The sequence below is a fragment of the Vidua macroura genome, chromosome 1 (assembly GCF_024509145.1).
Source record: "Vidua macroura isolate BioBank_ID:100142 chromosome 1, ASM2450914v1, whole genome shotgun sequence".
Taxonomy (NCBI): Eukaryota; Metazoa; Chordata; class Aves; order Passeriformes; family Viduidae; genus Vidua; species Vidua macroura.
Genome location: NC_071571.1, coordinates 34864411 through 34878944, shown reverse-complemented (window position 1 = coordinate 34878944; position 14534 = coordinate 34864411). Strand labels below are relative to the sequence as shown.

General features: G+C 39.7%; 1 protein-coding gene across 1 annotated transcript in view; it reads right to left on the bottom strand.

The window, feature by feature from the left end:
* Nucleotides 1-4161: 4161 nt before the first annotated feature.
* The window catches only part of CHN2 (chimerin 2), a 159589-nt gene continuing 149216 nt past the window's right edge, over nucleotides 4162-14534 (bottom strand). The window contains exons 11-13 of the mRNA XM_053979493.1: nucleotides 10597-10734; nucleotides 9624-9729; nucleotides 4162-6022 (exon numbers count right to left, since the gene is read on the bottom strand). Of these exons, the coding sequence (XP_053835468.1) occupies nucleotides 5851-6022; nucleotides 9624-9729; nucleotides 10597-10734 (416 nt within the window). The 3' untranslated portion in view covers nucleotides 4162-5850. The remainder of the gene's footprint in view (nucleotides 6023-9623; nucleotides 9730-10596; nucleotides 10735-14534) is intronic.

Here is a 14534-nt window from a genome sequence, read left to right as displayed (position 1 = left end):
GGCAGACAACATCCTTATTTTTATGGGCCCTGTGAAGGTAGCTCTGTGAAGGGAACTAGTCCTGTAGCAAGGTGTTAGCTTAGTGCTAGTGCTCATTCTCATTTGATGGGAAGTTCAGCTGCAGGAATAAATCTATCTCAGAACTCAACAGGTTCTGAAACTTTACCTAAAACACTACAAGGCCCAAAACTTCATCAAAACAGACTGTAAACACAGCTCCTCAAATTTTCAGTTCCCAGCCAGCCTCTGATACCAGCCCTATTCTTACATTTTTATGTCCAGCAGCAGTCTGATTCTTTGAGTCCCAAACTCTTAAAATGTGTCTTCTCTTTCACCCTTACAGTATCTGAAGATAAAACCAAGGTCCTATTCCTTCAGGAAATCAGAAAAATATGGATATATATGGTGACTATTGACACCAGTACCCTTCCTAGTTCTGAAGGCCTTGCAAAAAAGTCTGTTCATCCAATATCCCTATTCTTAACCAGAGAATCCATGCACTGTATGGAAAGACAGAGCTGATCATTAGTGATACCAACATGATGCAGTTTTCACAACTTTGGGAACCACTCAGTCATTAAGGCTTTAGATTTCCAAGGTCTGTCCCTAATTCCGACTTTAATTGTAACTGTGACACTCACGTCTGAAACAACCAAAACCCCACCATGAACAACAGCTCCTTATTGACATCATCCCTATAACATCATTCCTATTCCCAATACTGAGGGCTGTGCAACTTGCAGTGACAAGTCTGGTTCTTCATTATTTGGATTACTAACTTAACCCTAAGTGTTACCTATGGATGTTATGATACCTATGGAGCCCAGTCTCCTGAAGTTCTTAGGCAGCAGCATGTGGTAATTAATATGGATTTTTATGTACATTGATTATCATTTGTGCCCTACAGTAGAACAGAAATTAAGGTATCTTCAAATATGGCTGACAGCAATTTACGCTCTTCAAGATCTAACTCTGCTCCTCATTATAACAGTCCTTTTAGTGGTAGCAAATGGCTCATACTTTCAAGAAAAGAGAGAATATTTTGACTGCACCTTGTCAGGCTCTGCAATGAAAGCAGCTTCCAGTGGCAACCTTGATTTGTGCCATTCCCAAATCTGCTGCCAACTGAACCCTGACAGTTTCTCTACTTAGCTGTTCATTTCTACTGTAGCCTACAAAGCACTTGACCCCTCTGACACAAGCTTTCTTCCTAACTGCAGTCCTTAAAACATCTTGCAATAATCCATGTCCTTCAGGCTTTGAATTCCCAGTCCTGGCACTACCTGTAGCATCAGCATAATTATATTCAGAACACCATGCCTTTGGAGAAAGATAATGTAAAGTATGGCCCCATATAAGATCCACTGATGTCCTGAATTTGCAGGCCCTAGAGCACTCAGCAATAATCTTAGTTCCCTAAGGTTCAGATTTCTGAATCTTAACTGTTTTCTTTAATCAAGGAATTAATCTCTACAGCTAAAGAACATAAAGCGTATTGATGCTCTCACCCTTATCTCTATTAGCCCTATAGTCTCTTCATTCCGTTTAGATAGCTGTAGGGATAACAGTGTAATTCTGCTTTGAAGATCCAGCTGGATGGCATTCTTCTTGCCTAAGTGTTTGTGAACTACCTCCCTACTCAAAGAGTTTTTGTGCTTTTGGTCCCTGGTTATGGGTAGGGGGTTTATTGGCACTGCAATATTTTTCCTCTCTTTTCTGCAGAACTTCACTCTGTACTTGTCAATAAGAGAGATAAGAAGATGGTCAGACAGGCTCCTGCAGGGAGGTTGCAGAGCAGTTGGACTAGATAGCCTTTAAAGGTCCCATCCAACTCAAACTATTCTATGATTCTGTGATTCTGTGATTCAGTCCAGCTATTTATTACTCCAGGTATTTTCAGCATCTCTCCAAGGTCTCACTAAGCTCAGAGTTTAACCACATCTGCAATCCCTTCTCCCTCCCGTGTACTGAATTTCCCAGTAATACACAGTCCAGGTCTGTCAAAAACCTTGTTTCAGAAGAAACCCCAAACCTGATACATTCCTTCCCAGAGTCTTAGGCTAAGTGCCCCTGTAGCACTGTCTCTGTCAATAAGACTCAAATGTTGTGTGAGGTTTGAGAAAGTTATATGTGAGGAAAAGTGTAGTCTTACCTCTTCTTTAGAAATAAAATGAATGTGGTTCCAATTCACCCACCTTTGTGCTTTGCAGCTTAAACTTACCTCAGCTTGCAAAGCAGAGAGTTCAGAACAAGGGTCTGTCTTCTTTGTACTTTGTAACTTCATGTTAAAAAAAGTTTTCCTCACTATGCGCTTTTTTTCTCTTTCTTTCCCCCACAGACTCTTCTTCCTCAGTAACTTCTACATCCCTTGTCCAATTCCAATAGTATTTGACAGTAGGAGAGAGATAATTGTCTCAGCAATTGGTGTCTGGGTGGAGGAGCCCTGAGTTGGTGTCTCTTTTGAGGAAACCCTTTGACTGTTCCCTGTCCGTGTTCCCATTCCCTCTCAGGATGTGTGTGCTTTGGAGTCAGACATAGAGCATGCTGCCTTGTCTCCAGCATGGTGGTGTCAGAGAACAATTCCTTTGCTCACTTCCCCAGTGGGTTCCAAATACTTAAACCTGACAGCAGAGTCTCACAAAGATGAGTATAAAGAAGAGATTTCAATTGTTCCATGGCACTCTGGAAAGCTACCACCTTACAAACCATTAACATAACTTTGATGTAATGTTTCACTGATCGTGGCTAAGACACTTCTGCTTTATGGAAGGCAAGTTGTCTCCCCCCAGCTGCTATGAGGGTGTACAGAATGGCACCCAGAACATGGGGATAGTTGAATGGCAGATGGGAATTGGGAGTGGGTGGCTGCAGGAGGGGACTTGCTGCTTCACCAAAGGCCTTCTCCAATACCTGGAGGGGAACAAGTTTTCTGCTGAACACCTGGCTGCAGGCAGGATCCACTGCAGTCAGACACTGGTGTCTCACCTGCCCCCAATGGTACAGAACTGTCTTCTACATGAGATGAAATGACCTAGCCGGGAAGTTACATGGGTAACTTCACACACAGCCTCCTGGAGCATCTTTCAGAGGACTCTTACTACTTGCTGCTAGTGCCTCATGTGAGATAAGTCATCATGCCCTTGCTGAATGCTTTGAAGCAAAAGGAAGGATTTAGTTTAAACCAGTCAGACCCATTTTTTCCCCTGTGTACTGGATTATGGGTTTCCATTAAAAGTAAACATGATTCTTCTATTGTCTCAGCAGTCAGTTTTGCAGAGGGAAGTCTGCCCCCATGCCTACTCAAGGGGCAAACCATTACAGAACTGTTACAGAGATATAAAAACACAATACAACAAAAGTCTGCTGCCTTTTTACTTCCTCAAATGGTGAACCTGAAATGGTCTGACCTCAGCTGGGCTACTCAACCCCAGGTGCAGCAGTGATGGCCACAGCAAGTCTGACAGGAGATGAAGCAGGCACAGCACAAGGTGGCACTAATGAGGTGTGGAGGGGACAGGGGCCTTACCTCCATGCTCAGTATGCACAGAGGAATGCCGGGCATTGGTTGATCAGTTAGCCAAGTGAAATGTGAACAATTTTGTAGATATTTGTGTTTTAAGATGCAGAATCATATTCATCCCTTTGTCCAACAGATTAGAAACTGCTCTCCAGACACTAAGCATGGGTGCTTCCAGGCACACTGCCTTGTACGCTCATTAAGTCCTTAAGATGGGACATGTGTTGGAGATTCCAGATGGTGAGACAAGCTAAAGATGCATGTGTTCTACCTTAAAAAAACAACTCATAATGGAACTGACCAGAAAAAAATAAAGAAAACCATTGTTAGTCAAATGTATGTGTTCAAGAGTGTGGAAAAACACTCTGATGGCATTGATTCTTGGATATTGATTAGATTGATGTTGGGATTCATTGCTTGCTTGAAGTTTTGCAAAGAGGTGGTTCAGGGTGGTCTCTGAAAATAAACGTGTGCATGTGCTTGGCTGTGGTAGCATGGGCAACCTGGTGCCAATCTGAAACTGCAACATGCAGTAAAACTGTTCTAAATTTTTGAGCGGGAAAGTTTCCAGCAATGTCACAATGGTAATTAGTAATTGATTTTTGTTTGGCAGCTTGCCATGTAGTCAGTGACAGACACCAAAACTCTTTTAACACATTTAATGGGATTTTTCCTTCCATTTACACTATCATAAATTACAAAGCATATTTCACTTCACAAAATAAAACCATTTCCAGATCATTTTTATGACAGTATTAAGTAGTACATAACCTACAACAAATAGTCCTGTACAAGGCAGGAGGCTCTATGGAAGTATTGGGAACTCAGACTATTTAGCGCTTGCTCTGCAATCTGGGTTAATTTATCTAGCCCTTAGTTATTTCTCTAGAAGACGACAAATTTACAGTCATACCCTCTACCTCTCTTCATTATCATAGTTACACATATTTTTCAATTTGAATAGAAACATGTGCTCCCTGAAATAATTCAGGAAACTGCATCACTGAGTTACCAAGCATGTGATACAAATGATCAAGATGAGGGAGTATTAGAATTTTTTTTGTACTGAAAATTGAGTTTGGTAGTGAAGTATGTTGATTTTCTATGCTTGCAGAAACACTTCATGCTAAGAAACAGTTTTAACATTAGGAATAAGTTGCAGTTAGACTACAAACTCTGTAGGTCAATGTTTGTGAGGGGAGAAAAATATTAAAATTTGGTAATAATTAAATTTACCAGCTCCCACATGTCCTACACATTTTGTCTTTCTTTTTTTTTTTTTTTTCTAACAAACCATCAGGAAACACATTCAAGATAAATACCTACAATTTTAGCAGATTTACTGTACATTTATAAATAGAGAAACATGACAAAACATAAGTCAATTTTTACAGAAAAACCAAATCCTTCATCATTCACCCAAAAAAGTGCTGACTTTCAACAAGGCCAGAAAATATCCAGTGTCCCAGCATCACGTAACTTATATATTACTGTAATCCAAGAAAAATCTGGCATGTGAAACTGATACTACCACCAGGACTTAAAAAAAATTCTCAAGACCTTATTTTACATGGGAGAAAAAAAAAAAAAAAAGAGAGAATATGTTATATGTTTTGGGAAATAGCAAATAGCTAGATGTGTACAGTCCTAGGATGCTAGTGCCTAAATGCAAAGAAACCTAAGGAAAGCTGAAATATGCCCAAGAAAGGTATTCACCTTTAAAACACTTGCAATGGAAGAGGTATGTCAGGATAATACTGCATTAGTGGCAATTGTTTTCAATATATCATAGCAAAAATGCAGGAAATAATTACGTGAAAATAATCAATGCACCGCATTGATTTATAGTTTGCTAAAATAAAATGCCATTCTTTCAGCTAGGTAAAGTAAAAATATCTTTATAATATAGGTTCTGTTTCACAATTGACATATATAATTACGTCTCATGAAGAAGGAAAGGTATAGGCATATACAAGTAACACTGATTAAGTACCTTTTTGCTTCTCTAGCCATATTAAAATATGTTTTGTGTTTCTTAATAAGTTAACAATAAAATTGTTTGAAACTTCTCAAAACAAATATACATCTGAGGCAAGGCAAAAGATACAAGGTAAGAGGATTTTTTCTGACCTTCTTTTTCCCTTCTACAAAGAGGCATATGTCTATGAGACATAGGCTTTCCCTAAACATTTTGGCATCCATCTGCAACTTTGCAGAAATTGAAGTGCAGTCAAGGAACTCTTCCTTTCTGTTTAAAAAAATTGAAAGAAATGTTGTTTGTACTTCAGACTAATTATCTTAAAACAAATGGCTTTGAAGATATGCCTCTCTGACTAGAAGAGAACATCTTCATTTTCTATTAAAATCTGCACAATTAACTTCTGGTACCGCATGTCGTTCAGTGTAGCAAGGGTACTGTCCTCTGGAGGTCTCATTAAAGTAGGTCCAAACACTATTCCCAGGTTTTCAGCATTCATAAAATTCTCCTTTTCATGCAAGGTAACCCTAAAATAATAAAAAAAAAAAAAAAAAAAAGAAAGAAAGTAATTAGTTGCTTGCTTTCCAGAAAAAAAAGAATATCTGCATCTCTGTCTGTAGTCTTGCTTCACATCAAGCACTGGTATGTAGACATTTTTCATTTTTCTCGATACAGTAACTGTTTTACAGTTCCATATTGTTACTTTTTCAGAAGTACAATGCAGCTGCGGTGGGACTGCAATTTTTACTGCCTTTAAACACCTCTCATGGGCCTCTTCAGTCATTTTTCCATGTGACTGTCTGTTAGGGTGTAAGAATTAGTGGCAATTGCTTTTTTAAAAGCATAATCATGATTTAAATAGTGATGTATGGAGCAGTCCTCTATGCTAGAGTAACTCTCTGGCAGGTTGGGCTTGGTGTGTATCACACAGGGAGTGAGGGTGTGCTCCACAAATACAGGCACAGATTTTCCTTAGACTACCAAGGCTCCCAGACATGATTCCAGCCTGCAGGAACCCACCCCTTCACATGGATTTTCTGCCTTGCTGGCTGCCTTAGGCCAACCAGGAGCTGAGTGATTCCAACTCGTTGTTACACTTCAGGAGTAGGCTGAATCCTGCACCTGCCTGGAAAGGTGGCTTGCTTGAACTGGGCTGCTATAAATGCCATCTATCCTTGACAGAGAGCAGAGGCATTTCAGGGAAGAGCCCAGGTTGTTTTGTTTGCTGACATAGGTCCTATAATGTAAATGCAAGAATAGATGGACTGCTTGTGGCTGAAGCAAAGAAAGGTCACTAAGGATTGGCCAAGCTGCAGAGAAGTCAGCCCTGTATGGAAAATCAGGCCTCCTGGAAAATGCAAGTGTTCTCAAGGTTTCCCTCCAGGTAGCAGTGCTGGATCACATCAGTGTTGTCCTATTTGAGTGGCATATTGAGTTCAGTCCTGAGAGCACTCTTGCACTGTAGTGTTGGACAGCCACAGTCCCTTGATCCATCATGGTCCTTGATCAGTCATGGACCAGACATTTCCTGTGAGAAGTACAGCCTGGATAAGGTTTCACATCTCCTTCATACAACTACTCTGCCAGGGTGAAGCACATCTAGTTTTGGAGACAGCTCTCCTGGCAACAGCTGAGGCCTTCCCTAGCCATGGCAATTCCCAGCTGGATTTACTCATGCTGTCACAGGGGCACAAAGTGGCTGAAACCAGAAGTACTCTGGACTTCCCTTGTTTGCAAGGCACTCGTATGACTTGGTTGTGCTTCTGCTATTGTCGCTCTGCAAAGAATGGCTCTGTCACAGAAAAATGCTGTTCCTCTTTGCTTTCAGGACAGAAATCCATTAGTACCCCTACTCACAGATACATCCTCATCTTCTAGCACATATGATAGATGTGCTTTGCAAGGAGCAAATACAAACCAAGGCTGTGAAGCTGAAGCCACCTCTTCACCTCGAAGCTGAAGCAATTGTATGTCTGACACTCTGCTTTTCCTCTGTGCATGTATGCAGCACAGATGTTCAACAGCTGTGCAAAGCTACACAGATCTTACTAGCACCTCTGTTCAGGAGTGTGGGGCTTGCTGCACAGCTGGGGTGAACACTGAGAAGATTCAGAGCTTGACTGCAGTGTCAGTGTGGATTGAGTTGGATGTATTTCACCACATGGGGGACTGCTCATGCTATTGCATTTCCTTCAGTTTTGAGCAAAAAGTTATCAGGAAGGTAATTAATTGACCAACAAACTCATTTTTTTTTGTTGCTGATGTTGTCCTCTGCTGATTTTCCTGTGCTTTTAACAACTCTGGAGTTTCTTTTCAACTGAGAAACAGCGGTGGTGTAGATGCTGTGACCCTGCAGTCCTTACATAGACTCCCTTATACTGGTGCATGTTTTATCCATGCAGCAAGAGTCCTAGGGGGTTGAAATTGGAACTCTGTGTTTAATTTACACAACAGCACAGTCTGAACCTTAATGATTCTTTCCTTTCACATTCAAATCTCTCCAACAGATTCTCCATAGGAACTGATGTACACTTCATTTCCATGCAGACACCAAAAGCTACAATTTGGGAATGGAGAGAAAACTCATTGCGTGACTTGTAGATATTTGAGAGAGGAAGCCTAATCAGCACTTCAGACTCTTTCTGCCTCATCAGTAGTTCAGCTCAACAGCTGAACCAAAGCCTGGACTGCAGTTAATGAGAAGCAGGAAGATATGTCCATACATGTATATTAAAAATTTGCTGCCAGGATATGAAAGTACTGATTCTATGTGCAGGTCACTTTTCTATAGCCTCCACAGGCCTTCTTAAAAGCTAATGTGAGTCACCATCAGTTGTCCATGCATACATACTGACAAGGGTGGGTATTTGCACATCTCATTTCTGCAGAGTCCAAAGAAGCTCCTGCATGCCCAGGTAATGTTCCATCAAGGGGAAAAATTACTCAATTGTAATGACCTGAGCTGATTCAAAATGAGGAAAAGTCTCTGCATAATGAGAACCTGGTAGAGCATGAAATGCACTTCACAAGAGTTCTCTGATGCAGCTTTATGTGAATTGAGGCCTTTTTAGGTTGGCATTAATAGTGCAGAATAGTGCAGATGAAACCCAAGAAGTACTCCACATTTATGGCTGTGTTGCAAGTAGTGGGACAACTAAGAAGAGATCAGTGATTTTCTGAATAAAAGGTCAGTAGCTTTTTTCCTCCTTTATCCCCTTTCCTGTTGTTTCCAAGTAGCAAAGTTTAACAAGGAATAACTTGGGCAATATAGCCATAAATGAAGGCCTGCTTTGAGATGACAGCACCAGTCTGTACTCAGCTTCAGTTTAAAAACTGACAAAGAAGACCTCTTGAGGCATGTAAATACCCAAAGCACCAAAGTAGAGTTAGCATGGTTTTGAAAAACAGTTTTGCTTGAAATTAATGGAAGTGATGGACCCTCTCTGGAGCAGTCCTTAATTTTTCTAGGTACCTAGCTGAAAACTTGGAAAACTTGGAAGTACTCCTAAGTACCTTAAAAATTAAATTTAGGCACTTTTGAAAATTCTGTATGCCTTATGAAGCCTCTCATGGATGTCTTATGTATGCCTAAAGAAGCTTTGGAAAGCAAATGAGGCAGAACTTGTTTAAAACCAGGAGAGATATAACTGGGACCTGTATTACTTTTACTAGGCATATAAAAATAGGCCCTGCTTGGTTCTTGGCTTCCTGTGATGTGAGGAAACAACTCATGAGATAGCTCTTTCCTTTTAGGGCTGTTGTTCAAGAAGACATAACAGGAGGTAAGGGGAGGCAGAAGCAAAACATGGGCTAGTGCTGCTTCACAGCAGTACATCTCTGGAGTACCCACCACTGGGTATTTTTCAGATATTATCTGCCTTAGAGAGGGGTGACAAATGTCAATTAACTCTTGAAAGGTTTGAAATAATATGCCAGTAAAAGGATCTCTGCTACATAAGTGGACAGCTTATATGCACTTATACAAACAGCTTGTCTGCTTATCTGTAACATTATTGGTTTAGAGGCAGTGCTAATGGAAGCTTTATTAGGATTTTCTGTAATATTTCTCTTTCAAAGCAGAAAATTGTTAAGCTCTTCAAGAATTACCCTGCATGTCAATTAACTCACTTTTTGAGATGAATCATTAGGTATCTAAGTGTCTCGTAGTGAGCAGCAGGGAGTAACATCAACACTTCATGTATTGCTTCTAGTCGTTCATCAGGATTGGAGATTTCTGTAAAAACACCAAACAGGATTAATGTTAATAGGGCTTTCCATGTGTACACAGCAATAAATCAGGAAGATAACTTATTATTATGGAATCATTTACAAGCCATTGACTGTGCTTGCAGGGATAAATATTGTGCTCATAAATGTGACACTTGTCAGCAATTTCTACATCCTCAAAAAAAAAAAAAAAAAAAAAAAGGGTTTTTAAAAGAAATCAGCAACAAAGACCTCCCAGGAGTTATCTCCATAGTCCATAGTCTGTAGCTCTGTCTACAGCCCGAGCTTTGTTAAGTGCTTCATGCCCAGTGCCCGTGCTCTTCTGCCCAGAACTGCCTATTTAAAATATTACAAAAGAGTATTTTCATTAGCCCTCAAAACTAGATGGGAGTGTAGATATATGACTTTAGGACACTATGCTTGAATATGTAGGTTTAGCTAGAGATTGAAATGGCATGGAATTACTTCAAGGTTTCTCAATGTATTTAAATATGTAGGTATGAATGATACCTACATATACTGAGCATCAGTGCTCATTTAGAACTGTTTGGCAATCTCTCTAAAATTTTTTTAGATTTAGCAGGATTTACACTATTTTTTTATCTTGACATACAAAAAGACACTGAAACCACACTTTCTGATACTAGTCGCTTATTTTGATACCATTCATTTGCTTTTATTTTTTTTTAACCTGAGTGACATCCCATCTGATGAACAATCAGGCAAAAGCTTCATGTGAATAAAGGACATGGCAGAGAAGGAATGAAGACAGCACCCATCCTTCCAGTTTTTTTCTGTCCTTTCCTTTAACATGGACAGCTTTACGGATGGGAAATGTAAATAAAGGTTGGTACAAATGCTAAGCACTACTTACTTGCTGCCTCTATGAACTTGGAATAGGTGTCATAGGTGATCACAGGAATTGGTAAGTCTCTGAAATAGAGCTTCAGTGCTCCAGCAATGATGTTTATGTCTGGATAAATACTGGCAGAAATATCAGCCTTGTCACCATCTAGAAAAGGAGGAAGAAATCTGTTTAAAACCACCCTAATTTTGAGGGAAGCAAGGCTAGTCTTCTAAGTCAGATTTATTGTGTGCAACCTGAAAAGAAAATCAACCTGAAAGTGCTCGGAAGGCTTAAATGAGAATATATTGCTACCAAGTTTACAGTATATCAATGAGGAATGGTAGTTTCTTTATGTTTTAGTAAACAATTTATTTGCTCACATCTTTTGGAGGGGCTGGTGATTACAGTATCCATATCTGCAGAGTATCACCTCAAACATACTGTTTTAATGTTGGATGAAAAAAACATGTTAATAACATATTTCTTGCATTTAGCCCATTTATTCACTGAAACTAAGCTATTAATAATTTGTTCTGACATCATATTTTCCATCTGCAGATCTGTGCATAGGAATATGAATCATATTTTTATCTGCACTTGGGGAAAGACAGGCATGGAGAAATAACATAAATTTCCAGTCACCCTCAGGAGACCAGTAGGAAAAATCAAGAAACATCCAAATCTTAGATATCTTGTACCAACATAACTATAGTGATTAGCTGAAAAGAAAGCTGTCTTATTTTATGCTATCTTCTACTATCTTAATATTTGACTTATTTATTTATTGCAAAGATCTGAATTCAAATAGTCATGCTAAGGAATTTAGCTATACAATTATTCTGAAATGTGCATCATGGGTTTTTTAAATTAATATGGATACTTGTAATGAATAAAATGATAAACAGATGAATTATGCATCTAAAAAGGCATACATTTTGTGTGTCGCAATATAACAGTTAGTCAGAACTCTATGAAAGAGCACTTTTAAACACATGAACTTAAAGTTTACAGGTGTTGCTGCGAAGTCCTGGCTTGCAAAGAGTGAAATTACAAAAAGTAGCAGCAAAGTAGGAGCACTATAATTTTTCAAGTTCAAATGACTACCTCTGTTCTGTACTACCTAGTACCCTCATGACCCACATTTTTTCTCCATATCAAGAAATTCTGCTTTCCTCCCTTCCTGGGACCTCTCTATCTTGGCAGTCTTCCAGTAGAAAGATGGTCAAGTACAGGGTGTGGCTGGCTGGATTTAACCCCCAGCTTTACCTCAGGCTTCCCTCAGGACAGGTGGGGCAGGTGAGGACCACATGGTGAGTGGAGTGACGCAAGGTTCTGCCTGCTTGTGCAGCCGAGAGGGGTTTGCTGTGTCTGCCAGGAGATGCAGGCACAAGCTTGGGCTGTTACCAGCAAAGTGCTGACATGTTGTAAAGCCATTGCCTTGCTTGTCTCACAGTGACAGTGCTTGTGGACATGCCCTGATACAGACAGATGAGTGGGGGTGCTTGATACCAAGATGGAGATAAAGGCTTTCACAGCACAGTAAAAGAGTTTATATTGATTGCAGACATTTTATACAAACCTATGGCATTAATCTTTCAGGGATACATCCTGTCCAATGTATGCACATAATTCTCATTAAGACTAATAGCACTACATGTTCTCATCAAGAGGAGATTATATGCTTAAGTGTTTAAAACAAACAGCCTTTCTTGATGCAGCTGAGCAGTCTGAATACATCCATCAGCATTTAATTTAATACAGCATCAATAAGCCCTAGGAGGATGTTTGCACTGCCCCAATCTTTTGTTTAATCCACACATTCCAGGAACGGTGGCATTAGTCTTGTAAAGCTTCGTGTGGAGAGCTCTATTTAATTGATGGACACTGTGCACTCAAAACTCTCCACTGAAAACAGATACCTCCAAGGGCCAGCAGCTGCATCAGAACAGATACAGCAAAGCACAAGCTTACATCTATTATCCAGGTCACCAGTATACTAAATGGAAGTGTTATTTATTTAGTACTTTACAAAGCAGCCCAGCAAGCTTCCTTAAAGGGGCACTTCAGCTTGAGGTACTTCAAAATACAATGTATTTCAAACATAACTCTTATTTGCATATGTGCTTACTGTAGGAAAAATTATGAATTCCTGAGTCAAAGATTTTACTCTTCTCTTCAGAAACAAATACACATCCATTGGAAATGCACTGAAGTTTATTTTAAAGTGAACCCAGCAATACACCTGTTGTAATATCTGCACATTTTTGCAGCAGATATGTAGGGACTGGTGTGTGTATGCATATATGAATTACATGTGGTTTACATGGTACCTTCTGCATTACCACAATAATTTTTTCACTCTTCAATACAGGAACTTTTTCAGATTGTAGTTGGCATTTTCAGTAAAATTGCAGCATCCATATGTTAATATAGGGGTTTTTTTTATATTTTGGATTACAAACACATAGTAAATTTCAGCTTTACAAACCTAATTCTACCCAAACCCCATAATTTCTCTCTCTTTGTTAGTTTGACTCTCAATGTATTTTGTTGTATTATGTTGAAATCTGAATATCTCAAGAAAAATAAAGTTTTTATTCTTTTCCTTAAAGGTTTCAGATGATTTCGGATGCCATAGAAATTATCAATAGTTCATTACAGAATGAAATAGAATAAGTATTACATTCTTAAAACCTCACCAATGCCCTCTGAATACTGAATTAGGTTTTATTTAAGTTCCTTTCTCCTAAGTGTTTTTTTCCATTGCACAACCTTTACCACGCTAGCATGCTTCTTTAGTTTTTTCTTGGATTTGGCATTTGACAGGTTTTCAGCTACACTGGCAAAAGAGTATGATTCAGGATGCCTCTAAGTGCTCATGTAATATTTAACAGCATAATATTTTTAGCCAGTGTATTGTACCAGCCAGTTGTACAAACAAGTGGGGGGACAGAATGCGGTGGTGACAATGGCAGCTCTGTGGATAAAATGCACAATGGGTGTTCTCTGGATGCCACAACGCCACAGCTCAACAATGCTGACAGAGAGCAACTGTCATTCTACAGCACCAACATTCACTAGATTAAATAAATCCACATTATTCCCCTCCTTCTCATTACAAAAATCACTAAAATGGAACATTGTCAATGCCTCAGAGAACCTAATGCTAATTTACAGTAGGGGTATTTACACTGCTTGGGCTTTGGAAGGCAGTTTAAATCAGATGAGGACCAACTTCACCCTTTTTTAAAACCAACTATAACAGCTACATTTGGCCCAAGTAATATTATGTGGGATGCTATTCTCTTCCAGAGATGGTAACTTTTTTCTGTTCTTGCTGTGATTCTTTGGAAGCACCAAGTGACTGCCTCTTTGTCAAGGCAGAATTAGTCAGAGGGAGAGCTGGCTGCTCTTCATTGCACCCCTTCAGCTGCACATGAGATCAGCAGGAGAGGTCCCCCACGGCCAAGTCAGCTCCCATGTCTCATCCTCCTGTATCCTGCTGTCTTCTGGCCCCTGTGGCTTGATGAGGAACTTGGAACCAGAACACTTGATGGCATTATTTGAAGGATGCATCCTGCGCATTAAAATGGGAGGACTCCTTGCCTGTCTGTTTTCAAACCCTTTTACTCAATGCTGTATTTCTGGACATGTGAAAGTGTCCTGGAATTTATCCAGGTGCCTGGGGACTGACTCAGAAACTAAGGGCAAGGAGGGACCTCTAGAATGCTGAAGTGCAGTGTTCTGCCACTGCAGGCACCTTCTTGTAAACCCTACAACTTCCATTTATAAAACTAGCTAATGGGTTTTATCCCTGCTCTTATAGAAGGTTGTTTGAAAGCCTTGTTTTCAGATGGTTAAAAAATGGTCCTTAAATTGTTAAATGAAATTTATTCCTGGCCAGTGTACATCCTCCAGTAGTGTGCCAAGACTATCAATTAGATTAAAGAGTTCTCTTCTCTGGT